This window comes from Archocentrus centrarchus, chromosome 19, assembly GCF_007364275.1.
Source record: "Archocentrus centrarchus isolate MPI-CPG fArcCen1 chromosome 19, fArcCen1, whole genome shotgun sequence".
Lineage (NCBI taxonomy): Eukaryota > Metazoa > Chordata > Actinopteri > Cichliformes > Cichlidae > Archocentrus > Archocentrus centrarchus.
The window spans coordinates 9,612,353-9,637,972 of NC_044364.1; the positions used below are offsets into that span (position 1 = coordinate 9,612,353).

At 40.6% G+C, this 25,620-nt stretch overlaps 4 protein-coding genes across 4 annotated transcripts; 3 read left to right on the forward strand and 1 right to left on the reverse strand.

The window, feature by feature from the left end:
- Positions 1 to 3,451: 3,451 nt before the first annotated feature.
- LOC115797996 (serine protease 27) lies at positions 3,452 to 5,650 on the forward strand. Its single transcript, XM_030754631.1, has 6 exons — positions 3,452 to 3,747; positions 3,945 to 4,057; positions 4,175 to 4,251; positions 4,379 to 4,650; positions 4,971 to 5,131; positions 5,279 to 5,650. The coding sequence occupies exons 1-6, from the start codon at positions 3,702 to 3,704 to the stop codon at positions 5,531 to 5,533; spliced, it is 924 nt and encodes a 307-aa protein (XP_030610491.1). The 5' UTR covers positions 3,452 to 3,701; the 3' UTR covers positions 5,534 to 5,650.
- A 1,459-nt stretch (positions 5,651 to 7,109) lies between these two features.
- Positions 7,110 to 14,594, reverse strand: mapk7 (mitogen-activated protein kinase 7). Its single transcript, XM_030754627.1, has 7 exons — positions 14,469 to 14,594; positions 12,580 to 12,857; positions 12,258 to 12,423; positions 10,066 to 11,618; positions 8,912 to 9,987; positions 8,593 to 8,723; positions 7,110 to 7,418 (listed from the first exon to the last, which is right to left on the reverse strand). Exons 2-7 carry the CDS (start codon positions 12,851 to 12,853, stop codon positions 7,271 to 7,273), a joined length of 3,348 nt encoding a protein of 1,115 aa, XP_030610487.1. The 5' UTR covers positions 12,854 to 12,857; positions 14,469 to 14,594; the 3' UTR covers positions 7,110 to 7,270.
- Positions 14,595 to 15,716: 1,122 nt separating this feature from the next.
- Positions 15,717 to 17,925, forward strand: LOC115797995 (carbonic anhydrase 4-like). The gene is made up of 7 exons (XM_030754630.1): positions 15,717 to 15,836; positions 15,917 to 16,087; positions 16,369 to 16,517; positions 16,598 to 16,693; positions 16,926 to 17,004; positions 17,092 to 17,255; positions 17,527 to 17,925. Exons 1-7 carry the CDS (start codon positions 15,734 to 15,736, stop codon positions 17,716 to 17,718), a joined length of 954 nt encoding a protein of 317 aa, XP_030610490.1. The 5' UTR covers positions 15,717 to 15,733; the 3' UTR covers positions 17,719 to 17,925.
- Positions 17,926 to 20,459: 2,534 nt separating this feature from the next.
- vkorc1 (vitamin K epoxide reductase complex, subunit 1) lies at positions 20,460 to 22,048 on the forward strand. Its single transcript, XM_030754633.1, has 3 exons — positions 20,460 to 20,743; positions 21,161 to 21,270; positions 21,527 to 22,048. Exons 1-3 carry the CDS (start codon positions 20,562 to 20,564, stop codon positions 21,736 to 21,738), a joined length of 504 nt encoding a protein of 167 aa, XP_030610493.1. The 5' UTR covers positions 20,460 to 20,561; the 3' UTR covers positions 21,739 to 22,048.
- The last annotated feature ends 3,572 nt before the right edge of the window (positions 22,049 to 25,620 follow it).

Sequence of the window (25,620 nt, forward strand, 5' to 3'; positions counted from 1 at the left end):
GACGCAGGTATGACGGTGTATGGTAGAGTCAAAGACCGAGAACAGAGACGAACCAGGGTTTAAATATATCTCTTTGCAACGGAAGAGAGAAGAAGAGAGAGATGAAAGATGGGAGCAGAGAGGCAGAGGAGAGAGATAGAGAGAGTGAAGAAGAAGTATGTGACTTTGGGGTGGGTGTAGGGGCTTGGGGATGGGGAGGGTGCCAGCTTGTTTTATTTCCGGTTGACAAGACTTTGCGCTCCCTTTCTCTCTGTCGCTCCCTCTCTCTTTCATACTCTGCTATTCTTTCGCCGCTGCCCCGATTGCTCCCCCCCCCAACACACACACACACCCACACACACACACACACACACACACCCTCACCCCCACCCTGTTCTCTGTTACTTTCCTCCAAGACGTGCCTCGGAGAAAAGAAAAGACTTGACAAGTTCAAAGGTAAAAAACAAGTAAGAACAGTGGTAGAAGACGCATTTAGACACTTTAATTAAGTGAAATAAGTAAAAATAGTCTATACTGCAAAACATACTCTAAGCATGAACATTAATCTTCATAATACAGGATGTTTCAATACATATATAATGTATACAGTGCCATTAAAGTGTTAAAAATACCTGTTTTAATGTTACAACTGATTCAAGTGGAAGTCGCTTAAGTTACTTTATATGCCGTTAAGAAGTTAAATCAGTGCATCATAAAGCATTCTTGCAATCTTATACAAAACAAGTATGATTAGCATGTGTTTCGTGTGCAGTTTTAATTTTCAGAGGAAGTCATTTCACCTTAGAGTAGAATGAGGTGACCAAATTGTAAATACTCATACACAAGTACCTCAGCATTTAATATTTGTGCAGAATATTTATTCAAATGTGGTTTGAACACAGATATCGGGGGCGAGCGAAAGAATGTTGAGTAACAAAACTGCTAGGCTGATTTAAAACTGGACCCAAAAATATCATATTAACACAGCACACAGACACATTTTACCCCACCCTCTTTTTTTTTTTTTTTTATCTATTTACTTACTTATTTTTAGCCTGTTAACCTTTTGTTTTTCCCTGTATTCAGAAATTATTGTTCCATCTCATTGTGTTCCAGTTGTTGGAATGTGGCTTAACCTATGTGATCCCTATGTGCTGACTGCAATAATGTGTGCGTGTGAGAGAGAGTGTGTGAGTCTCTGTGTGCGTGTGTGTGACGGCGCGTGCTTCACTGCAAAGATTCATGTAGCTCCAGGACATGCATTTTTTTTAGTGCATCTTGTTAGTTCATTCCTGTCACCTCTCTCTCCCTCTCTCTCTCGCCATCCCTTGCTTTTTCAGCGCTGAAGGGGGGATGGGGAAGGGGAGGTGGACCGGGCCGGGAGGGGAGGGAAGGGGGGAGGCAGTGGAGGTGGAGGCAGTCACCATGGTTACAATGCCACGACAAATATTCATCAAGTTGTTAAAATAAAAACAAACGGGAGTGCATTATAATTGCTCTTACTGACTGGATCCAATAATGCGTTCATATATTATGAGTGAGAGGAGCAGAGAGGAAGGGCTTGTGCTCAAAAAGAAATAATAAAAAAAAAAAAAAAAAAAGTCTGTTTGTGATTAAAAAGTGAATATCGGCTGACCTGGAGGCAAACACAAGTGAGACGCACTCACACGCACTCAACTCTTTTTGTGTAACTTCATTTTCCCATTACCTGCGTATGGAATTCCCTGTGAGTACTTTCATGAGTCTCCCCTCTCCTTTCTCTTTGTCCCTCCATCTCTCGCTCTTCCTCTACTGTTGTGTAGCCTCGGGCGATACTGTGATGTGTCCTCCCTCTGTCCCTCCCTCCCTCTCCCTCTCTCTCTGTCCCTGTCACCTTCAATTGCTCTGTGAAACTAGACACACTGCCTAGGGCGGGGAGGGAGGGAGGGAGGGAAGGAGGGAGAGACACAGGGAGGGAGGAAAGAGAGCAGGAGAGAAAGGCAAAAAAGAGAAAGACAGACAGCTTTATAGACAGACAGAAGGAATAAACATTTGGTGTCATGTAAAGAAAAATAGGATTACCGCAGCCCAGACGTGTGGCCAGCATGTTAAAGCAAAATCAGCTGACCTGATGTTCACAAGCTTGACAAACAGACGCAATCTTCTAATAATACAGTGCTGAAAACAACAGAAACACTATCTGTACAATTTAGTGCATGCTTGACCCTTGGCCTGGGTGTGTGTCTGTTGAACACCTGTTAAGCAGTTTTGTACTTTCGGCCTTTCATTATATAAATACTAAATAGAAGCGCGATAGAAATATGAGAACATGTAAAGGATGCTGACTCTCATAGTGGCCTCTTACAGTGTGTGTGCAGTATTGTCAGTTTCATAAAATTAGTCTAAGAAAATATGATTTAACCTTGATAACACTTGGTCCATGGGGTGTTTGCAGCCATAGAATACAAGTTCAAATCGGATGCTTATTAATTTCTATACAAAATATGAATGCAGAGACAGATTGTCTTTGATACTCATGTGCAGTGTTTAACAGATTTATTACACCACCACCCAGTGTAAGATTTGTGCCACAGCTGCTCTAAATTACCAATATTGGAAATATATATATATATATATATATATATATATATATATATATATACGGGGAAGGGGCACCAGTATGTGCAAGCTCTTTCATCGAAATTATATTTTTTTTAATGCTGAAATATAATAATTGTTATTCATTAATTTTCAAATTTACAGTTTTACAGAAATTAGAAAAGAAATTGTAAACACATTATTATTTTTTGATTAAGATGCAAAATTACAGTTATTTATTTGCATTCCTGAAGACAAAAAGGTTTTCTCAGAGATTAATTTCCAGTTACTCTGAGAAAAGCTCAAATCTGGGTATAAAAACATGAATTCAGGTTGTTATTTGCCTAATAAATAATTTTTATGACAGGTGGTCTAATAAATGTGTTAATATGCCCAAAAAGCAGCTGATGAGATTTTTTTTTTATGTTTTATCATGTGCACATGTAACTGCAGATTAGTATGAAAAATAAGAATATTGCTCTTACATCCAGCAACTCAAAGCCAAAACAGATTTTTTTTTAAACAAGTATCATAAACATTAAATTTAAACATGTTAATTTTATTATACAACAAACAGATGCCACATACTGTAGTAGTTTATCTACTGTATAGGCCACACCTCTGAATACCACTGTAACACAATACTGTACTTAGCCCAAAGACTTTCATCAACAGCAAAGAAAGAAAGAAAGAAAAAGTGGGAAATGTAAATAGAGCATTTGCAAACTCAGGAGAGAGGCAAATTTACTCAGAAAAAAATCTTACCCGTAAACCAAACTGGAAGCAATCTGATTTGTCCGCTTTTGCACCCCTTTAATTTCATTGGCTCAGGTGGATTCTGAGGGCTGAACAAGAGTTTTGGTTGGCTGCAGGTGAGCACACAGGTAGGGAGCCAATAAAGCGCAAAGCGGTTTCTCGGAGTTTCACCGAAACTAATGAAACGTAAAGCCTTTGAGGGATTTTAGTCAACGGGATTAATCACGCAGGTGGATTCAAACTAAGGAGATGTAATTTCAGTAAAATTAAGTGCGCTGCTGGCGATTTTTTTTAAGATAGAAGACGCGGGAATATATGTAGTTTTACAGCATTTCATAATAGAGCGATAACACACCACAAACTACATTTGTGTTACGAAACCTCGAATAATGCCTGCGAAATTGAGATTTCCTGCCATTTTTTGGTGCGTAACAGGTGAGTGGGTCTCCCTACCTGTCTACGTCCCTTACGCCATTTTTTAAATTCTCTTTTTTTTTCTCACTGCACCTCAAAAATGTCTATTGACTGTTCTTGCCTAATGAAGGCTATATTTTTTGTGTGACGTTAAGTTAAAAAGAAATACAGTTACCTTGGTGTGGGTGGATCAGGATTAATTGAGTTTTTTCGCTTAGGTATTTTGGCTTCCTACGCCCAAGAATGTGGACGGCCACCATTAAAGCAGGACAGGATTGTAGGCGGTGTGGACGCAACAAATGGCGAGTGGCCGTGGCAGGTGGATATACAGGTGTGTCCTTGTGAACGTCAGTAGGTTTTAATGTACTGGAGAGCGGAGGGGATAAGAGTAGATTTTGATTACCTGTCCTGGTGCTGACTCACTATCTCCCCCCTCCCCGGCTTTCAGCAAGACAATAAACATATCTGCGGAGGCTCCCTCATCACCGAAAATTGGGTTCTATCAGCAGCACATTGTTTCCCCAAGTAAGAACATTTTCCTCAGAGAAAGGGGCCGGTCTGTAGGCCTGTTCCTTCTTTTGAAAGTCATTTTTGTGTCATCTTACTTGTTAAACATCCATTTCAAGGAACCTTTGTCTTATTTCCCCCCCAGTCCATCTGATGTCAGTCCTTACACCGTCTATGTTGGCCGGTACCAGCTGAATAACGTCAATCTAAACGAGCTCTCACGTGGTGTCACACTGATCTTGGTACCATCTGGTTATAATGACCATCACAATGGAAATGATGTGGCGCTGGTGAAACTGTCCAGCCCGGTTTCCTGGTCGGAATTTATCCATCCTGTATGCATACCTGCCTCTGGCACCCTGTTCCCAAGTGGCATGATGTGCACTGTCACTGGCTGGGGCAACATCAGGGAAAATGGTAAAGCTTGCTCGATTCATCACCTCATCCTCACATGTCCGTATACAACTTCTATACAGCATTTTATTTTGGATACCTATCATTTTAGAAGTGTATATCAGAGGATATTGTGTTCATTTCTATAATCCAGCCCTGGACATGGTTTTTCACAGAGGATGCTTTTTGGGGAATTTTGATAGGAGTAAAACAGCAGAAAAAGATGAATAGCATGCAACACAGGCAATACTTTTATCCTAGTGTTTATAAGAGAAGCCTTATACTGGACACGAACATTCACCTTCCTTTTGTTCTTCATCCTCCCATCCTCGTATCCCCCTCAGTCCCTCTCCCAGGAGTGGGGACTCTGCAGAAAGTGCAGGTGCCAATCATCTCCCAGAGTTCATGTCAGGATATGTACCAAACGGACCCGACGGAGCAGGTGGACATCTTGTATGACATGATCTGTGCTGGATACCAGGAGGGCATCAAGGACTCCTGCCAGGTACTGTTGGATCAGCTGTTTGTGCTGGTGTGTTTACATTAACAAAACAAGGACCTGCATATTTTGGATTATTCTTTTTGTTTGAGCACTACTTACCTCCCATGAGTGAAAACTGATTAAATCTTTTTTTTTTTTTTGTCTTCCCAGGGTGATTCAGGTGGGCCTCTTGTTTGCCAGATGGTAAATGGGACCTGGGTGCAGGCTGGGGTGGTGAGTTTTGGAGTTGGCTGTGCTAAAAAAAACAAGCCAGGTGTGTATGCCAGAGTGACCAGCTTCTCAGACTTCATTAGCGCCACGATACCAGAGATCCAGCTGTATGGCCAAGCAAATCAAAACAAGTGTGTGGGGGCTCTTGTGGTGTTCAGCTGTGTGTCCACTCTACTGACACTACTTCAGAGATAAGACTGAGGGGTAAAAAGCAGTCTGAAGTCACAAGACTTATTGAAAAAGGTTTATAAGTGGTTCTGAATATTTTACTTGTATCTGACTTGCAAATGATACAATACTGAGCAATTTTTACATGCTGCATTATAAGCATTGATTCAAAGTAATTTTGATAAGCTTGTATTTTAAATCAGAATTATGATCTAAATAAAGTTTGTTTTGTATTTGAAATAAATTGTTCACTTGATGACTTATGTCAACTTCAAGTTTGTATCAGTTTATACTCTGATCACTTTGTTAGTCACACTTTGCTAGTACCAGGTTGGACCCCCTCTTTCCTTCAGAGCTGCCTTAATTATTCGTGGCATAGATTCCGCAACACGCTGGAAACATTCCTTCGAGATTTTGGTCCTTATGGACACAATGGCGTCGCACGGTTGCTGTCAATTTGTTGGCTGCACATCTATGATGGAAATCTCCCGTTACACCACATTCCAAAGGTGCTCTATTGGCTTGAGATGTGGTGGCAGTGGAGGCCATTTGAGCACAGTGACCTTATTGTCATCTTCAAGAAACCAGTTTCATTTATGAAATGGTGCATTATTCTGCTGGAAGCAGCTATCTGAAGATGGATATGCTGTGGGCATAAAAGGATGGACATGGTCAGCAACAGTACTCAGGTAGGCTGTAGCTCAGTTGGTTCCAAGGGGCCCAAAGTGTGTCAATATATCATCTCTCACCATTACAGAACCAGCCCGAACCTTTGAGGCACGATGAATCCATGCTTTCTTGTATTTTTTTTTTTTTTTTTTAAATGTCATCTAAATATGGACCAACATTTTTCTAATCTTCTATTGTCCAATTCTGGTGAGCTTGTGTGAACTGTAGCCTCAGCTTCTTGTTCCTGTTCTTCCTGACACGAGTGACGCCTGGTGTGATCTGTTGCTGTTGTAGCCCATCTACTTCAAGGTTCAACATGTGTGCTCAAAGATGCTTTGAATTACTGTTGCCCTTCTATCAGCTTGAAGCAGCCTGGCCATTCTCTCCCGCCGTCTAACATCAACAAGGCATTTTCACCCTGCTGCTCACTGAATATTTTCTCTTTTTCAGACCACTCTGTAAACCCTAGAGATGGCTGTGTGGCAAACTCCCAGTAGATCAGCAGTTTCTGACTCAGACCAGCCTGTCTGGCACGAACAACCATGCCATGTTCAATGTCTCTTAAATCATCTCTCTGTTCTGCTGCTCAGTTTGAACTTCAGCAGGTCGTGTTGACTGTGTCCACATAATGCATTGAGTTGCTACCGTGTGATTGGCTGAGATCTGCGTTAAAGGGTTGAATGTGTACCTACTGAAATGTATATCGATTAAATGTTGTTCTTTAAAGAGTCCTTTTCAAACCCAAGGCCCCACCTCAACTGCAAATACCCAAGATGTTCTCTGTAAAGTCAGGGAAAGGGTCAGGGAAAAGTGTTCTGGAATGTTATTCAGGTTGTCTTCCTAAAATGAAATTAAAAGAATTTTCCAACGACCTTACCGGCATTTACAGTAGATCATTCAATATCACAGAGAAGAGACAGAGGTGATGATACAGTTATCTTTATTATTAAGAAAGCACAGCATGTTGTAATGGTAAAAAATGACTTCATGGTAGTGCCTATTTGAAAAGGTAGCTTTTAAATTAATGGGCTTTTATGTTTAAAAAAAAAAAAAAAAATTCACACAAATCCAAATGTTGTCTCAGGAAAGGGTAAGTCAGGCGTCAGGAGGGATGGTATCAGAGAGAATCATGGGAGAGCCGAGCTGTAACTCCTGCTGCAGAGACTCCAGATCAGCTGGAGTCATGCGGTGAACCTCGTTCCAATCAGATAAAAGGGAGGCCGAGAGGGGGGCTGAGTCATAACTGAAGGAGAAGAAGAAAAAGCAGAAAATATGAAACAAAAAAATGCTTTGAAGTCATTTTAGGTGATATGTTCATGTGTATGCCACCAAATGCAGCCCTTTAAGCAGTATTTTAACAAAGAAAAGTGACCAAGTTCTTCAGTGCTTGACCAAAGCGGCTTTAAAACTTGCTGCTTTGAATAAAGACAGTGCTGCTTTTTATAAGTAACACTGGACGCAAACATTAACTAGATCATTAAATTTAAACCACTCAAGGATACACCTCAATAAGGCTGACACACTTGATTACATTACACTTTCACTGTGACAGCCAGACAGGTTGTTTAGACTTGCTGTGTACACATGAGTCATCCACCTCGACTCTTTAACTCTGCTCATTTGCTGTGTTCATGGCTAATTAAAACTAGCTTTACAGAGGGCTATTATGATCCATATGTAGTTATAGTTGACTTGCTTTTTCAACAACACTGTACAGTTACATTATAAAACTGACAGACTTTAGTTATTAGTTTGGACATGCTACCACACTGGAAATATGAAAACTATATATAAACAGATTAAAGGATAATGTGTTCTATAAAACTTTTTATGTGTTCAAGAAGAGTTTAAATTAGAAGCTGAGACCATAAAATATTCAGGACAGTGTTTCCTGATGTCATAAATGAAGTGAGCAATAAAGTCATACTCTCAAAATCAATCTTCTTTTGTGGGGCAAGAGGAGTCGCCCCCTGCTGATTGTTAGAAAGAATGCAGAACCAAATGTCAGTTCTTTATATACAGTCTATGGTATTTCTGTTGGTCTCCTTTCTGAGACTATTTACTTACATAGAAATAGTACAACAAAGCAGGAGTTAAGTGAAAAGACATTAGACTTTCCATTCAGCTTTGCACAGAAAAAGAACTAGGAGAAGCAGTTATGCTGACAAGTTTTTAGTTTACATGTTGATACTGCGTTGAGATATCTCTGGGAAAAGAGATATCTCAACGCGTCTATGAAAATATATCTGATGTACTAACATTACAAATCAGATATCTATGCAATAACAGCTACAAAAGGAAATGTGGCGCAGCTGCACACCCACATACCCAGATAAAAAACTGCAGATAATGTTCTAATATAAATGGGCAGCAAGTGTTTTCCTTTTTCTTTCCATAAAAACTGCATCAGACCTCACCATTCTCGGTCACAGTGTTGCAAGTCTGTAAGAGATTGGTTGAGAAGGTCATCCAGGTCAAAGCCCAAGCCGTAGCCAGCCCCGCTGCCCTTAGGGGTGACTGAGAATGCAGGGGGTAAAAGGTCCTCTACCTGACAGGAAAAAAGAATAAAACATTGGATCACCTGAACTTTGCACCCTTTAAATCAGTCTGAGATGATGAGCAGAAGGTTGTGACTTTTAACCCTGGTATTTATCTAAAGAAATACATCCATGTAACTTCTCTGGAGCAAAATCAATCTGAGGGTAAAAAAAGATACAGTAAAATAAGAATGCACACCTGGGACTTTGAGAGCTGCAGTGTCACCATATGAATGTCGGGGGCAATGGAGGGTCCTTGCTGTCCAGTATCTGTGAACCCTAAGCTGGACTTAGGCTGAGAGGGGACCCCTAAAGATCCACAGAGAGGATTTGTGGTCTGTGGTGCAGTTTTCTCTCCTGCAGAGGGACAAATCTTCTCCATTGGTCCAGCACTTGCAGTGAGGGAGTTGGAGTGGGAGTTATGATTAGTCTGCCCTCTGATATCCACATTCCGGTTTGTTTCTCTGGTGCTCAGTGGTGGAGGTTTTGACAAAAAACCCTCCAGGGCAAGCAGCTGTGACTGAGGTTGAGGGTCAGGTTGAGTTTGATTCTGAGGTTGGAGCTGTGGCTGAAGAAAGCTCGGCGGCAGCGGCTGTGATGTCCTGTTTGGCTGTGCCCTTGTCTCTAATTGCTGCCCACTCCAATTCCCCAAACAATTGAATCCACTCTGCCCATTGCTCTCACTGTGAGGTTTCAGTGTGTCGTTTTTAACAAAGCCACTAGTGACAGTCATTATATCTATGCCTCCACTTACAGCAACAACTATATCCGCTGGAGGCTTCGTCTGGCTCATGGAGAAAACTAACGATGGTTGCTGGGTGCTGGGAGCCTGAAACAAGCCCGGCTGGTTAGGTTTAACTTGAGACATCGCTTCCTTATCTGTTTTATTGTTTAGTGCTCCTTGAGAGTTATCAGTGATAACTACGCCTCTGTGCACATTGCAGTCCTTTATCTTTGCGCCGTCGTTATTACAAGTCTGAGATTTCTCATTGCGGCTGTCCATCATCTTTGTCCAGCGCTGCAAAAGACTTTTATCGTTGTCACTCAGCAGAACCCCACCCAGCGAATCCCCTTGTTTTCCTTCTCTTTTTTCTTTTTCTCTCATTTTCCTCTCCCTCTCTCTTGCGCGTTCCTGCCTCTTCCTTCTTTTCTCCTCTCTTTCTCGTTGACGCTCCTGGGCTGTGACAGGCCGACGCGACTCTGGAACGGAAGACAGGGAGGACGATACACCTCCTCCTGCGCTTGTGTCGATGCCCAGAGCAGAAGTGCCTCCATCTGCAAAGAAATTAGATTCAGAGGAAGGTGGTCTAAAATGTTGGTGATAAAAGCACATATGGAAAAGAATCAACTTACCACCCCTGGCTTTATTTCTGAGAGCTGATTTCAATAAAGCTGCTTTAAGTGCAGCTTTAGTATCTTCTGAAATAGCACCTTCTTTTCTGGTTCCCTCTGCTGCACATGGAGCGGGTCTGGCAGTCTTGGACAGTGACTGTGAAAGAGATTGAGAAAGTGACTGGGCCTGTGCTGCAGAGAGAGAGAGGGAAGGCACAGTGGTGGAGAGCAGTGTCAGTGTCTGTGCTGATTTCGTAGGAATGGAGTTTGCCGCCTGGGCCATGGTGTGGCTCTGGGTGTTTCGAGCTAGAGGAGTCTGACTGTTTGTTAGCTGCCGCTGTGTCTCGCCGTCTCTCATCGTCTCTGATGAAGCATCCTGACTAGACACTGGTGTTGTTAAATCTATAGTCTCTGGTTGACCGTTTTCTGAGTTGGCACTGGGCATGTCCACATCAACTGGGCCACTTTCGCTTTTACTGAGGATAGGTAAATTATGGGAGACATGGGTGGGGGCGGCTTCTAAAACAGATGAAGGCTTATTGAAGGTTGTCATTTGATTTGTAAATGCGTGGCTCCCTTCTGCTGGTGTGTGGTCTCGTTGCTGCTGAGATTTGACCTCTCTCATTTGCTGCTGCTGTATCTGTGCTGCTTGTGGGTGTTGTGCCAACGGAACCACTGTTGATTTTGTCAGGCTGACAGTGGCAGGCTGAGCATTGCAGTGGTTACTGCTTTGCGCTGCAGCTCCACCATTCATCCTCACCAAAGGCCTGAACTGCAGCCTCTGACGAGAGGTTTGTTTGTTTCTGTGAAAGTCCTGGATCTCCATCAGAATTGCCTCTTTAATTTGTTCCTTGTTCATTGGAAGCTTGTCAAACTCAAAGTCAAAAGCTGGCACGCAAATTGGCTCATCATCTGGGTCGTGGTACTTCGCCAGGTAAGGATGCTCCAGAGCTTCTGTCACACTGATTCGCTGGCGAGGGTCAAAGCGCAGCATGGCCGCCAGCAAGTCTAAAGCTGCTGGTTCAGCTTGTGGATATAGTTTGGCCAAAGGTACAGGAGAGCGTGATGGAAGACTCTGAACATATGAGCGCACCCTGTCAGCCCTAATAGCACCGATTAGACCCTCAGGAGGAGTGCCTAACACATTCAGAATAAGTTGGAGCTGGTGTACGTAGTGCTTCCCAGGAAAAAGCTGTTTACGTCCCAACATTTCAGCAAAGATGCAGCCCACGGACCACAAGTCGATAGCCAAAGTATAGTGATTTAGAGACAACAGGAGTTCAGGAGCACGGTACCATCGAGTTGCCACATATTCAGTCATGAAAGAATGAGACTCCTCAGGGTGTGAACTGAGACCCCTGGCCATGCCGAAGTCACCGATTTTTAGCTCACAGTTTTCATTCACCAGCAGGTTGGAAGGTTTGAGGTCACGGTGGATGACGTTGGCAGAGTGCACATACTTAAGGCCACGGAGGAGCTGGTACAGAAAGTAGCGTGTGTGCTCTGGGGTTAGTGTCTGGGCAGAATGTATAATCTGGTGCAGATCACTCTCCATGAGGTCCAATACCACATACCTGCATATACAGGAAAAGCAAAAGTAAGGTGAACAACATGCTCACGACAATATATATATATATTAAAATACAAATAGTTATTAAAAAAATTGTATGGATGCAATGTGGTCAAAATTCACCCAGTGAAACAGGCTTCAAAGAGGTTAATTGAAGCTTATTACTCTTCTAAACAAGAATCATCAAGATCTTGTGTGCAGAAAGCTGTCAGGTCAATAATTTTGATTTGATTTAGACCAACATAATTGGTCAAATAATTTTTTTACATAGAGGAGAAAAATGGCTCTACGTGTTACACGTTTCTGTAATTGAGTTGACCAAAAAAGTGCAAACTATGTGTTTTTTTTCATGGCTCAGGTGCACCTTTTGGGAGTGGCAGGACAATGAAAATTGCCCTTGTAAAATAAAGACAATGTTTCTGTGAGAGAAATCCTCTGCTATCCTTAGCTATGGTTAAAACCTCTTTGGAAAATCTTCCAAAATTCCTCACTGCAGGAAAACTGCTGAACATAGCATAACATCAGCCATTTTTGTGAATATGTTTCCTAATCTTGTATTTACTAATAAACTACAGAGCTATCTGGCTGAGGAGGAAGTGCTCGAGTTATTTGCCATCAAAGCTGGAAAAGGATAAGTACATACACAGACTTGAAGGCAGAGTGAGGAAGATTTGGTTGCAGGATGTCTTTGATGGCAATAATGTTATCATGTTTGAAGTGTTTAAGAATTTTCAGTTCCCTCAGTGTACGTTTGGCATTCGTCACCACTTCAAAAGCATTGGAGATCTTCTTTATCGCCACCTGCTGTCCTGCAACGTGTAAATGCAGAACAGAGTGTAAGGGAGAGCTTCACAGTTGATCAGCACTTTGCATTGTATTAAATATATAGATTTTTTTTATTATATTAATAGATTTTACATAGATAGATATCTTCTCTATGTTTTTTTTTTTTAAATCAGCCTTACCATTGTCCCGCCGTCTGGCTGATGAAACAACACCATAGGCCCCAGTGCCAATGGTTTCTATAATATCATACTCCTCTCCAACATCGAACTTCACATCTAGAGAGTGTGCTTTAAGGAAAGCCAAGTTCTTTGCTGCTGTGCTGGTGTCTGTGGTGCTGCCTGTTCCCTCGACTCCCTGCCGCTTTTGGTTTTCTCTGCTTTTGTCTGTGGCCATTCTTTCAGGGGATGCCACAGGTTGACCATTTTTACTCTCTCCACCATCTTTAAGTGACATTTCTCTGTAAATAATCAAAAACAGCAAAGTTAGAAGAATCCAGTTGTACCATGCACTGCACTGCACTGCCTGGGATTACATTATTGTTGTTGGGTTTAATACAGCTGGAATTAAATCTATATATATATCCAGGCCTTGTGAACAATCTCAAAAATGTTACTTTACTGCTGTATATTTAGATTTTGTTTAATACAGCTAGGTGTTTGTGGTTGTATTAGTGGTTAGGACATTGTCCAAAATAGTGTATTACAGCATAACAGATCGAAAAATCTGTAAACATGCATACAAAATTTGACAACTAGGATAATCAAATAACTGGTCTTGTTTCAAAGCAAAGTATTAAATAAATGCTTGTTTTGGGTTCTGAAATATGACTTCTACTGCTCCTGTTTGTTGTATATGATGGAAACTGAATAATTTTTTAAATTAATTTTTAAATTGTTCTTTTTGGCCTCTGGTAATTTGCTAGTTTTAGTGATTTATTTAAAAAATAGGAATGACAGCATAAATGAGAAATGAAAAAAAAACAACCATTTCAAATCTGTAGTGTCATGTAAGGGTGACAAATGAGATTAAAAAAATATTATGGCTCATTTACTAAAATGTTTCCATACACACATCAACCCTTATTTGAACAGCTACACTGCAGCAAACAGGCAAAATAGAAAGTCACATATTCAAACAGGACCTTTGCTGACAAAACACACAGAGCCACACAGATGGTGAAGCTCTGAGAAAGTGAAAGAATTAATGTGAATAATGAGGTCAACCATATTCGGAATTTGCCGGCTTGTATGAAAAACAATAAAGAACCTATTTACTCAAATGACAGTGAAGATGAAACAGTATTTGTGCGATTTTATCTTCTGTATTTTTGTTGTAGTATTCTTTACACACAAGAAACGTGTATCATGAATTGCTCCACAAAGCTATCTGTTATCAGCTGGAGTCTAAATAGCAGCAGGACTGTGTGCTACATTAGAGCAGTATAACGCAGAGGCAACATTTTTTTTTTTTTTTTTATTAAAAACAATCTTACAGTAGGCTAAAATTATTATAAATTATCTTTGGGCCCCTGGGCCCCAGGAACCATCTCAGGATCTTCAGCTGTAAGTTTATTAAGTAGGTACTGAGGAACAAAAGAGGCTGAATCACACACCACACGTGAATTTATTTTGCTCAGTTAAGGTTTAGAGCAGAAAAAAAGTTGTTCCTTTTCTTAAATGCTTAAATGAAAACAGACTTCACGTATACATGCTGATAAACTGTGTGAGTGTGACTTGACCAGCAGCTCCACACCCGTTAGGCCTGACAGTGAAAGTGCCCAAAACCAATCATGTCGCTCTCTACACTGACAGATGGAGTCGTAATGGGGATAGCTAGAGCGCAAACCCGACAGGGGGGTTCGTATGTGCGTGCTAATTTGTGTACAACACAGTAACAAAGTATTTACAAACAAAGCCGTAACCACGACTTGTAGCAGGGGCGTAGGCTAGTAACGTTACCTGAAGCTGGGGATTTCTAGACAGGGAAACCGTTAAACGATGTCTTTCTTGGTTATATAACAAAACGAAGTAACACTGACGTATTTTTCAGTGACAGAACATACTCTCACCTTGCGAGCCAAACGCATTGATGTTTTAACCCCGTAGAAGCGCGACTCTCTTTTGTTTTTGTCTGCCGCGTCCATGTACGGTTCCGGGTTGGCTTTGAGTGTCATGTTTCGGACCAACCACATTGCGTAACGCTGAGAAGATTGCCCAATGGAAGCTGGGAACATGTTGGGAGGCGGGACATTACAGCAGGGTTTCCACTTTTTCAAAATTATTTATTTAATTTATTCAATCTAATTACTAGGAGGGAACACGTTCTGCTTTACATTAATTTTATTTGTAAATTGTGGGTTGTTGTTCTTGAATTTTACTCAATCAAATTTCAAACACAGAGCAAAGTTTAGTTTTTATTGCTTTCCTCAATATCCAAACCCAGTGTTTGTCTACTTTGCATTAGTAGCCTATATATAGGTTGCCACACAAAATGGGTTTTGACTCTATGGAGCTTGAAAAAAAATGACTATACTTCTTTAAGATAGAGTTTGACTCATGATTCCAGTTTAATGAGGGTGACAATAAAACAACAGAATGACAGCTGGACCATTGTCCTGAGGTCACATTTACCTGGTCACACATAATAACAGCCACACACAAATATGTTACATAATAGCATACCTCATTTCATCCGGTGCAACTTTGGAAAAAGTAAAGGCTCATGAAGGTTCAGTGGCTTGTTGCCAAAAGTGCTGCAAGTGATTGTAAATAGACTTTTGGAGTCAAATTCATTTAAAAAGTAATAGTGTCATGTTAGGTTGCATCCACCTTATCTAGTTGCCCAAAGTTGTTTATTTTATAGGTTTAAGTATTTGGTCAGAATTATTTGTGGAACTGTGATGGTTGAAATCAGAGAATCAGACCTAAATGTTATGTAGGAGAGGATGGACCCACGGCAGATAATTGCGGAAGAATGATCAGGAATTGCTGAGAAGGACGGAAGGTTATTTGTTCCAACAAAGCAAAACAAAGGTCTAATGAAATCACCTGGAGGTGGTTTCAGGCCAGCTGTAGGATGGGCTGAGGAAATAAAAAGAGAGGGTGGAGTGAACTGCATCTGTTATCTGGCTCAGGCATCAAAGGTAAGACCTCCTTCTGCTGCTCAGGTGAACTGGACAGAAGGAAGAATTAGGCTATAGTCTGAAACATACCTTTTTTGCTGTGTGGCATTAATTATTTTTTTAGTTAATGTTCAAAGTTTTTAAATAGGTAAATTGATTTCATGCACTAGCCTTTGTATTTTTTCTTCCATTTAGCCATATAATCTGGCATAATGAAGTGGTTTGCAGTGGTTGCCCTTGCTGTGTGCATCATCACACCAACTGTGCACTGTGACTCTTCCTCTTCAACCTGGTGTTATCACCTCCCTTTGTGCAGTAAGTACCCAATATTTCCATTATCTGCTGCCCACTGGGCTACCCCTCTTTAGTGACATGAGTCTACTTTGTGTTTATAGATGCCTCCACCTGGCCAAAAATTTCTCCCGAGTATTGCAGCCACACCCGACAGTCACCCATTAACATAGTCTCAGCGTCTGCCGCACTGAACTCCAAGCTTACTGAATTCACTTTTGTAAACTATGACAGCAAGTCTGCGATGAAATCCATAGAAAATACTGGAGAAACAGGTAACAAACTGTTTGTTTTTAATATGAAAGCAGTGGTTACAAAAGTGTTTTTCTTCAATTGTTTTTTTTTTTTTTTTTTTTTTTTTTTTTTGCCAAACAAGGGAAACTAGCTGGATTTGGACTTACTTTACAACTAAAAACAATAAATTATCTCAGTGGAATTTTAGCACCCTCCCCTTTTCTGCAACTAAAAGCACTGGGTTTAACACCTGAGCATTTTCTCTTACTTCACAACAGTTAGATGTAACTTAATGATGCAACTTGTTTGTTTTTTGTTCCAGTTAAAGTGACCCTTAACAGTGGAGTCCAGATTTCAGGAGGGGACCTATCCGAGAATTACGACAGTCTGCAGTTCCACTTGCACTGGGGCAACGGCTCCTCTGTCCCTGGCTCAGAGCATACAGTGGATGGAGTGCGCTATCCTATGGAGGTACAGATTTTGTGGATGGATGGACATTATTACATTATTTATTATTTAATTCTAAAATTGACCCCTCCCCACACACACAGTTGCATATTGTGAACAGCAAGTCATCCTGCCATAGGAATACAAATAAAGCCGTTAAAGACTCCACCGGACTTGCAGCTCTTGGCTTTTTCATTGAGGTGAGAGAAACAGCACACAAGCTTTTGTGATACCTGCTGTATAATTCACATACAGTGGTTATGTATCAGACAGTGGTATTTGGTGCTTTTTTTCCCTGAAAGTTTCAGATTTTCTTTGCTGTTTGCAAACTCATGTTGTGGGTATCTTCTCTTGTTGGTCTGTTTCCTCCCCTGAGATGGTGAAAACAGTACAGTGACTAAAAAATATATATATATTTTTTCTTTTTCTCAGGTAATGCCAGGCAACTCAACTATGAAGCCTGAAAGCTGGTACAATTTGACCTCTTACTTGGTCAACATCACAACAAAAGGTACATTTTTGTGGAAAACTTCCTCTCCTGTTTGTGACTCAGTTATGTCATCTACAGTCTTTTCATAAGTCTTGTTTCTGCCCTCAGGCCAGTCAGTTCCGATTGCAGCTGGGTTTTCACTGAACGATCTGCTTGTTGGGGTGGATCGCTCTAAGTATTACCGCTACCTTGGGTCCTTGACCACCCCGTCCTGTAATGAAGCGGTGGTTTGGACTGTTTTTAAGGAACCAATTAAAGTCAGCAGAGATCTGGTAGGTTCTTTCTTTCTCTTTCTTTCTTTCTTTCTTTCTTTCTTTCTTTCTTTCTTTCTTTCTTTCTTTCTTTCTTTCTTTCTTTCTTTCTTCTTTCTTTCTCTCTTCTTTCTTTCTTTCTTTCTTTCTTTCTTTCTCTCTTTCTTTCTTTCTTTCTTTCTTTCTTTCTTTCTTTCTTTCTTTCTTTCTCTTTCTTTCTTTCTTTCTTTCTTTCTTTCTTTATTTATTTGCTGTTAATGGTTCATGCAACTAACTGGAAACATATCACCAGATTGACCTCTTCAGCACCACAGTGCGCGTCAATGACAGCGAATCGGAACTCATGACAAATGTCTACAGAAATCTGCAGCCAGCGCAGCCAGTCTCAACACAGGATAACAGCGTCACCACCATCTCTGTCTCCACAGCATGTTTCTCACTGGGCCTGCTACTCAGTCTTGCACTGGAGAGGAACTGGAGCTAGACTAGAAACAGATCGACCTGTTGCCTATGTTTAGTATGCAAATACAGTTTTTCCACATCTAAGTAAAACTCACCTTTGCTGCGTTCTAATGTAGTTCTTTATATTTGATATGATTATGGAAGTGTGAAAAAATATTGTATTGTGGTGGAGGCTACCTCTGCTCTAATGTGAAATCAGATATCTCGTGATTATGACTGACAGTTACTAAGCACTTTTCTGTTCTCAGATTTCAGTCTTTACGCATGCTTGCACTTTATGCATACAAAGTCTATATTTATTCTTTTGCATGACACACACAAGGTTTGATTTTGCGATGGTGTCACAGGATGAACACCTGAGGCACACTGAATATTTGCACTGAGCAGTTAAAGCTATGCATGGATGAGAAAGAGATGCTGTCCAGCAGCAGCATAAGAATGTGTTGCTTTCTGGTATCATTAAGTTTAATTGATGTTGGCATGAACGTTTAGTCACGGCTATGTGATGGAAGAATATTGTAATTTTTTGTACTTAAAAATAAATCAATAAATAACTTTTGTAACTTATTTTGCCTTCACTCCTGCAGTAGTTGAAATGTGCTGGTAGCTAAGCCTACAAAATGGAAATGCACGCTGTCTTTAAATTGGTGTTGTTGTGGGTGGGTGAGTGAATGTGTATGTATGGCATATCTGTGTGTGGGTAAGTATGTATGGGCATGTATGAGTATCTGTGTATAAATGTGTACACGGGTGTCTGGGTGTGTTTGTATGTATGGCTGGACCTGGGTCTGGGCCTTGTGCCTTGCCTCCTGGCCGCTCCTTGCTGGTTGCCTCCTCCCCCCTACCCCCCTGGGATGGGGGTGCCTTGGGGTTCCTGGGTGGGGCTGGGTGTTCTGGCGTGGGTGCTGGCCTGCCGCCCATGGGGGTGCGGTGCGGGGCTGCGTTGGCTTCTTCGGCGTGGGGGGGGGCTCTGTGGAGTTGTCGGGCGGTCCTTGGGTGCCGTGGGCCCGGGGGCCCTGCCGCCGGCCGGTGCAGGGGGCTGGCCGCTGGGGGGGGGCTGGCTTCTCATCGCCTTGGGTTCCCTGGAGCCCTCGCTCCTCGACTGGGGGGGCTCCGTCTGAGACCACTCTCTCCCGTCTGCTGGGGTAGGTGTGCGGTTGTCTTTGGACTGAGTGGCCGGGGGTCTTCCTGGCGCTTGGTGGGCTGCTGGTGGCCTGGGTTTCCGGGGGCTTTCCGTACCTGCCTCTGGCTTCTGATGGGTGGAGCTGCAGCGTTTTGCCCTCATTGGTAAGTACGTTCCATGACACAGACACAAACATGACACAGACACAAACGCCCACTCAATCACAACTCAACAAAATTGTTGGTGTGCGTAACATGCTTTGTTAGTTTTGTTTTTCACACACAAATTTATTTTTGCAAGTATTGATAGTATTTTTTATATGTTAAAGTGATGAACTATCTGATTAATAGACTTGTGCTCTTTCCCCTTTTTATTTTTTTTATTTTTTATTTTTTTATTTTTGCTCCCTTTCTCTCTCCCTTTTTCTTCTCTTTATTTTCCTCTTCTTCAGCCTGTCAGCTCTGGCTGTTACATAGTATGTGGAAAAATAACTCAGATAAATAAAATAAAGTGTTAAAACATCAACAAGAAGAGCCTATTGAGAACCTATAGAGCTCATCTTGAAATAGCAAATATGTTTGGCACAACAACGCATTCAGATCACAGTTCTGCTTGCAAGATCTACCAGACATGACAGGCTAAAAAAAAAAAAAAAAAAAAAATTGGTGTTGTTATGTGATGCACATTGCATTTAACACTGTATTGTACTGCTTGTACATCCAACAAATGTGACCTCCTGATCTCATAAAATAGTAATTAAAGTTATTTGTCACTATTACTGCAGTCTTATGCTTTTATTTTTTTCTTTTTGTTTTTTAAGATTTCATTAACGAAATCAAAACGAAATCAAGTGTATAATTTAAGATTAGTTTGTGGAGTGCAGTATTGAAAGTTTGAATTTGATATGATGCATTCTCTTAGCTTGCAGAGTTAAATGTTAACATCTTTGGACAAGAATGCTGGCAAACCTGAAGTTGCATGGAAGCAAGATCTTTCCACTGAATCCAGATCAAAGCTTCTGCACACAAATATGCTTAGACGCCTTCAAAATGACAAAAAGAACCGACTCAGAACTTATACAGTAGACATCTCTCCACAGAACACACTGCAGAGGACAAAGAATGTTCCAAATGGGCCTTGCTGGCCTATAGTATATAGTATAGTATTAGTTTCCACCAGACTTTCTTTATAGCATAATTTACAGCCTACAGAGTACTTTATGTTTAGTACTTTGTGCTTTTGAGTGCTCAGAGTAGAAAAGTACATGAACTAGTCCATTTACCATTCATTTTGTGTTACTTTGTTTAGATGACTAAGCATTTGTTACCTGCACTCTACACACACACACACACACACACACACACACACACACACACACACACACACACACACACACACACACACACACACACACACACACACACACACACACACCTTTCTGCTTTGGAAAGAAGCAGTGAAATGGTGCAGTGTTGTAGGATGAACAGCGAGGCCTGTTGTTAACATTCCCCAAGGTCCAAACAGATTGAAGTCCACATAAAAAAAAAAAATGTGTTAACACCCATCTGCCAACATCTGGGCCCCACCGTCCAATGAAAGGCAGCTACAAAACTCGGCCAGACCAATCAAAAGTAAGGCTCTCAAAAGGAACACGTCGCCTTCAGCGTAACGGTGAAATTTGGAAGGATACCGCATTGGACCGAGCAGTTTTAAGCGTAAAAAGTTCATCCAGACGTGTATACATGGGTGCGATTCAGGGTTTGTTTAAATGGGAGCGAAAGGTGCGCATATTTTTGTGCCTTTTCGGTTTGGTTTTGTCTATTTATGCTCTTCACGTCGAGCTGTCCCGGGAGAGAAACCCAGATTACAGGGCGCTGTGTGACCTAGGAGAGTCCGTGAGCTGCTCCAAAGTGTTTACCTCCAGGTATGCTTTGATTCATGCCCGTAATATGTCCGTATTATGCCCTCAGTATGCCCGTATTATGCCCATATCTGCGTTTTTGTGCAGGAACAACTTATTCCTGTACTCAGGTGACCACTGATCCACCCCACCCCCATGTTCTTTACTCATATGGAAGTATTTAAAATCAATTAGCCTACTATTTAACGCTGAGAGAATATAAATATTATATAAATATTTATTTAGACAGTTCTTTTTTCATTTTAATGTCATTGGGGAATCTTTGTCACACGCTTAGTGTGGATTTATAGAATAAAGAAAAATCACATGCAAATCTCTGCAGGTCTGTTTTTCTTCTGGAGGAATGAAATTATTCATTTTTGGTTTTATTTTGAAGAAATTGCCATTCTGACTGTTAATTCTCTCTTTTTTTTTTGGCAGATGGGGACGTGGTTTTGGGTTGGTCCAGTTCTTTGTGGCCAAAGATAGCCCTCTGAACCAGCCCAACAGTGTACTTGGCATCATATTTTACACTCTGCAGATGGCCCTTGGTTAGTCTATGATTCTGAAAATACACTGAAATTGCAGTGCAATGCTGAGAGCTTTTATTCAGAATATCATCTGCAAATCACTGTGTTTGTGAGCCATGGCATCCACAATTATTTTAGATACTTAATGACTGGATATTGTGTAGGTGGGGCAATGCATTTACTCCACTCTGGTTTGTTAGATTGTGGGAGACTTCCAGAGTAATCACTGAGGTGCTGAAATCCTCTGTGTTTCACTTTATTTATTTATTTTTTACAGGACTGTCTGTGTCTAAAAAAGCTGCAATGCTCCTGGTGTTCTCTTCCTGGGTTTCTGTGGCTGGTTCACTCTATCTTGCATCTATTCTCGCCTTTGTTCTGGGAGACTTCTGCATGGTCTGTGTCTCCACATACATTATCAACTTTGCATTGCTCTTCATCAACCTGAAGCGGCGGAGTGCAATTGAAGAAATGAAGGAAAAGGCTGGATAGAAAGTGTTGCCTGTGAAATGTGACAACTTTTCCCCTTTCAGCCATCCTGAAACCACACTGGATCCATCTCACAGTATTTTGCCAGTGTTTACAAGAGTTTTATTCAGTATTTTTACAAAAAAAAAAAATCAACAACTGGAGATTCATCTCAGAATATCCATAAGTTCGTTTTTCAATGCAGAAACTGTCTTATTTTTGTGTATTGTTATAGATTAATGCATTTTTGAATACAGCTTGTTTGTTCTGATTTAATTCTGGACTATTAAATGGTTAAATGTCTTTAAACGGAAAGACATTTCCCTACAAGTGTTCCAATCTCATTGTAGTTTCTGTATAATAACAAATAAGGCGTTCTATTCTAAAGCAAAACTGAATCAAACAATTACTCAGCCCTACCAGCAGATGGCAATAAAGGTCCATTTTATGGTAGTTCAAACAAGCTTTATTGGCACAATTGTTAATCAAAATGATATATATTTTAATGCTAAAATACAATTATTGTTGTTATCCTTGAATTTACAGTTTTACAAAAAGGCAGAAGTATAGTAAAGCACATTCTTATTTTATGACATCCCAAAAGACAGTTATTTCCTTTTTTCCATTTCCATTTAGTCTAAAAAGATTATGATGGAACCCAGTGTTTATTCATAATGAAGAAACAAAAATCGTAGTGGCATCTTGGTATTCACCTCTATGAGGTTTTTAGTTGGAATGATCAGACTGCAGCAAAGGCTGTATTTTATTTTATTTTATTTTATTTTTACCCAGACTCAGGGTGTTTGGTGTTTCTCTTCTCTCTGGCCATGGTGGAGGTCGTTTGGGTTTTGCGATCTCTCTGTAAAGGTAAAACCTAAGCTGTTGCATCAGGTTCCGTATGTCATGAAGATGATGGGGAAGACTGAAGACCCATTCCTCCAATCCTTTTATGAGTGGTCTGTACTCAGACACAGACCAGTTGCATTCCCTCTATCCTGAGTATGAGCTCGTGGCATCAGATGACATAGAGTAATAAAATGGAGAATGAATTGTTTTAAAAATCAATTTGTCCCCATGTCAATCATGCTTTTAAATACCAGATTTTAAAGTGATCTGGTTTTTTTTTTTTTTTTTGTTTGTTTTTTGTAGCTGGCCACTAATGATGTGCGGATTGATGGAAATATCAATACTTGTGATACCAGACCTTTGTGCTTTAAAATCGATTCCCAAATCCAAGTATCAATACTTTCAGTACGTCAGTCATTTGAGATGATGTACCTTAACAGGAACACGTTAGAAAGTAACTAATTTACTGAGATTCTGCCGCCTGGTAAGTGTGTAATGCGTAAGGACGTAATGCCCAAGCACAGCGTACTGCTGCTGCTCACAACATATACACAATGGCAAATGGTCACTGGACGCGTGGAGCTATTTTAGCTCCACAAATGACTACGACGCTATCTGTTTGTGGGAAAACAGTGAGAAGTTGTGGAAATACAACAAACCTCATTAAACATCTCAGAATACACCACAATACTGAATACGATGACGCGGACTGAGGAGGAGAGCCAAATGTGAGGTGCTGCTGCGAGGGAAAGACAGACGTCTGACTTTGTCGCCTTTGTTGCTGCAGGCAGGTTCTGTCCAGGTACAGAGAACGCAAATGTCGAGCTTTAAGGGGCGATAAGCACGGTCGCTGTTTGAGTTGACAGATGAATTAAGATAGAATAAGTAACGAAATAAACACGTGCTACAGCACATAGCCGCATGATTTCAGCTTGGAGTAATATATACAGTAATATCATGCCTACGTGAGATAATCTCACATAGGTTAAAAAAAAAAAAAAGACGAGTAAGCTTTCCTAAAGTGTAATTGAATAATAAGGATCAATTGTGATTAAAAACAAACAAACAAAACCTCCTATGGTGAAATATAAAAATATATACTAGGAAAGATGGATAAAAAATAACATTTTATCAGTTAAATAGATCTGATATTATTTATCAGTCTACTTTGTGTGAATTGTTAAAAGTTCAATTTAAAATATAGGTATATTGACAAAAAAGCAATTATTGTGGCATTTATTTATTAAAATGTCTTACTGGAAATTTTAATTTGAGTCACCCAGTGTTATAACATCAAGTGCTTGTATTTCAGTACTGTAGGCTATTTGGAGAGACTGCATATGTAGTTTAATCTAATCAAGACTAAGCAATCAGTGTTGAATAGTACTATTATTTGTTTTGCCCTGTGATTTTATTTCATTTAAGACTTTTGCACAAAGTATTGGTATCAGATTGGCATGACCGATACCAGCTTGAATTTTACTCAGTAGTGGATGGAAAAAGAAATCTGTGGTATCACTGTCGGTATCACTACTGGCCACGTCCCGTATGTAGTTCGCTTTATATGGCAGGCTAGGCCCTCCCATTTTGATTGACACTTCACTCTGCCAATAAAGTTAACCTGTTAATTGGCCGCACCAAAATCACCTGACAAAGCTACATGACGCCCTCTCGTTATTATTGGCTCCTGGAAAATCCATTTCTTAACATGATTTGCCAAATGAGGTGTCAATCAAAAATGGGAGGGTCTAGCCTGCCATATAAAATCGTCCAGCGGACGAGACGTGGGGCTACGAAATGGGTTTTCCAGAGGAAAGAATAACCAGCTTTTTCCAAGTGATTTTTGGTGCTGCCAGTTAAGAGGTTTAAAAAGGTTTACTGAGTCTTGATGAATGCAGCTGCTGAGACAGCGCCTGAGTCTGAAAAATGTCCTTAATTGACAGCGAAGTGTATTGTGTCGTATCATATTGTAAGTTTGCAGTCTGTCAGTAATATTATAGTTGAGTGGAGCTTCATACTCTATGATCGTACTTCACACGCTCTCTGTTGTAGTCCTCGCTCTAACACAGCATTATGTGACCATGTTTAAAAAAATACAATAACAGTCACTTTGTGGGTTTTAAACAGTAAGACAGAAGCTATTGTAAGAACTACACTAATGTGGAAACCCTGCACTCTGTGACATTCTTCACTTGCAAATAGTTCCAAGTTTATAGAGGCTGTGGATGAGGTGGTTCACCCTGACATGAATACTACTGCAGGACAGATCAGTTGAATGAGGATTATTTTCTGATTAATAAAGTTTTACTAATATATATATATTTAGAAATTAAACCAGGGGTGCCACAGAGATGCTTACATCACTGGACACATGCAGCCCAGTTTGATAATACATGGGGCTGACCAGCATAATTATACAACTCAGTTTTCTACATTACAGAAAAAAAAAAATCTGTAATAAAAAAACCTGTCACCAGGACTTCTGCTGTGTGAAATAAATGAGTAAAATTACAGAAAACACACTGGCACCTCATTTACTCAACTTAAAAAGCAGAATTCAAGTGACTGGCCCTTTAAATTGTCACACAATATTGCTGTGTCATCCTAGGTAAGGTTTCAGTCATCAGAACAGGTTTCTTATCAGCTAGCCTCCATTTTTTCATCCACATTTTGTCAGAACTTCCTGAGATGTTAACTTAAAAGTGCACAAATATCTGGCTGATTCATTTCTGGCACAATAACATGCATATATGGTTATGTTACACTGAATTAAATTGATTTCCAGAGAAATGCTCTGACCAGCATTACACTAACCTTATTATAAATAGAACAGGTTTCTTTGTGGAAAGATGAGTCTGCACACTGACACTGACACAGATTTATGTTTCCACAACATTTCTAACAAAACTAAAGACATGCACACATGCCACTGTATGATAAATAAGTAGATCTGGTATGGTTCATATAAAAGGGCTAGAGAAGTCACCCTATCTAGTCTTTTTAGGAAAGCGATCCAAGTATTATGTTAAATAGTAATTTCTTTTGTTCCCTGTTCTCTAG

Coding starts and splice junctions, on each gene's coding strand:
- LOC115797996 (XM_030754631.1), top strand. CDS start 3,702: ATGCCTGCGAAATTGAGATTTCCTGCCATTTTTTGGTGCGTAACAG. Junction 4,058..4,174: donor CGTGGCAGGTGGATATACAG/GTGTGTCCTTGT, acceptor CCCGGCTTTCAG/CAAGACAATAAACATATCTG. Junction 4,252..4,378: donor GCAGCACATTGTTTCCCCAA/GTAAGAACATTT, acceptor TTTCCCCCCCAG/TCCATCTGATGTCAGTCCTT.
- mapk7 (XM_030754627.1), bottom strand. CDS start 12,853: ATGTCACTTAAAGATGGTGGAGAGAGTAAAAATGGTCAACCTGTGGCA. Junction 11,619..12,257: donor CACTCTGCCTTCAAGTCTGT/GTATGTACTTAT, acceptor CTGTATATGCAG/GTATGTGGTATTGGACCTCA. Junction 9,988..10,065: donor CAGAAATAAAGCCAGGGGTG/GTAAGTTGATTC, acceptor ATTTCTTTGCAG/ATGGAGGCACTTCTGCTCTG.
- LOC115797995 (XM_030754630.1), top strand. CDS start 15,734: ATGAAGTGGTTTGCAGTGGTTGCCCTTGCTGTGTGCATCATCACACCA. Junction 16,088..16,368: donor AGAAAATACTGGAGAAACAG/GTAACAAACTGT, acceptor TTTTTGTTCCAG/TTAAAGTGACCCTTAACAGT. Junction 17,005..17,091: donor GGTCAACATCACAACAAAAG/GTACATTTTTGT, acceptor TTCTGCCCTCAG/GCCAGTCAGTTCCGATTGCA.
- vkorc1 (XM_030754633.1), top strand. CDS start 20,562: ATGGGTGCGATTCAGGGTTTGTTTAAATGGGAGCGAAAGGTGCGCATA. Junction 20,744..21,160: donor TCCAAAGTGTTTACCTCCAG/GTATGCTTTGAT, acceptor TTTTTTTGGCAG/ATGGGGACGTGGTTTTGGGT. Junction 21,271..21,526: donor CACTCTGCAGATGGCCCTTG/GTTAGTCTATGA, acceptor TATTTTTTACAG/GACTGTCTGTGTCTAAAAAA.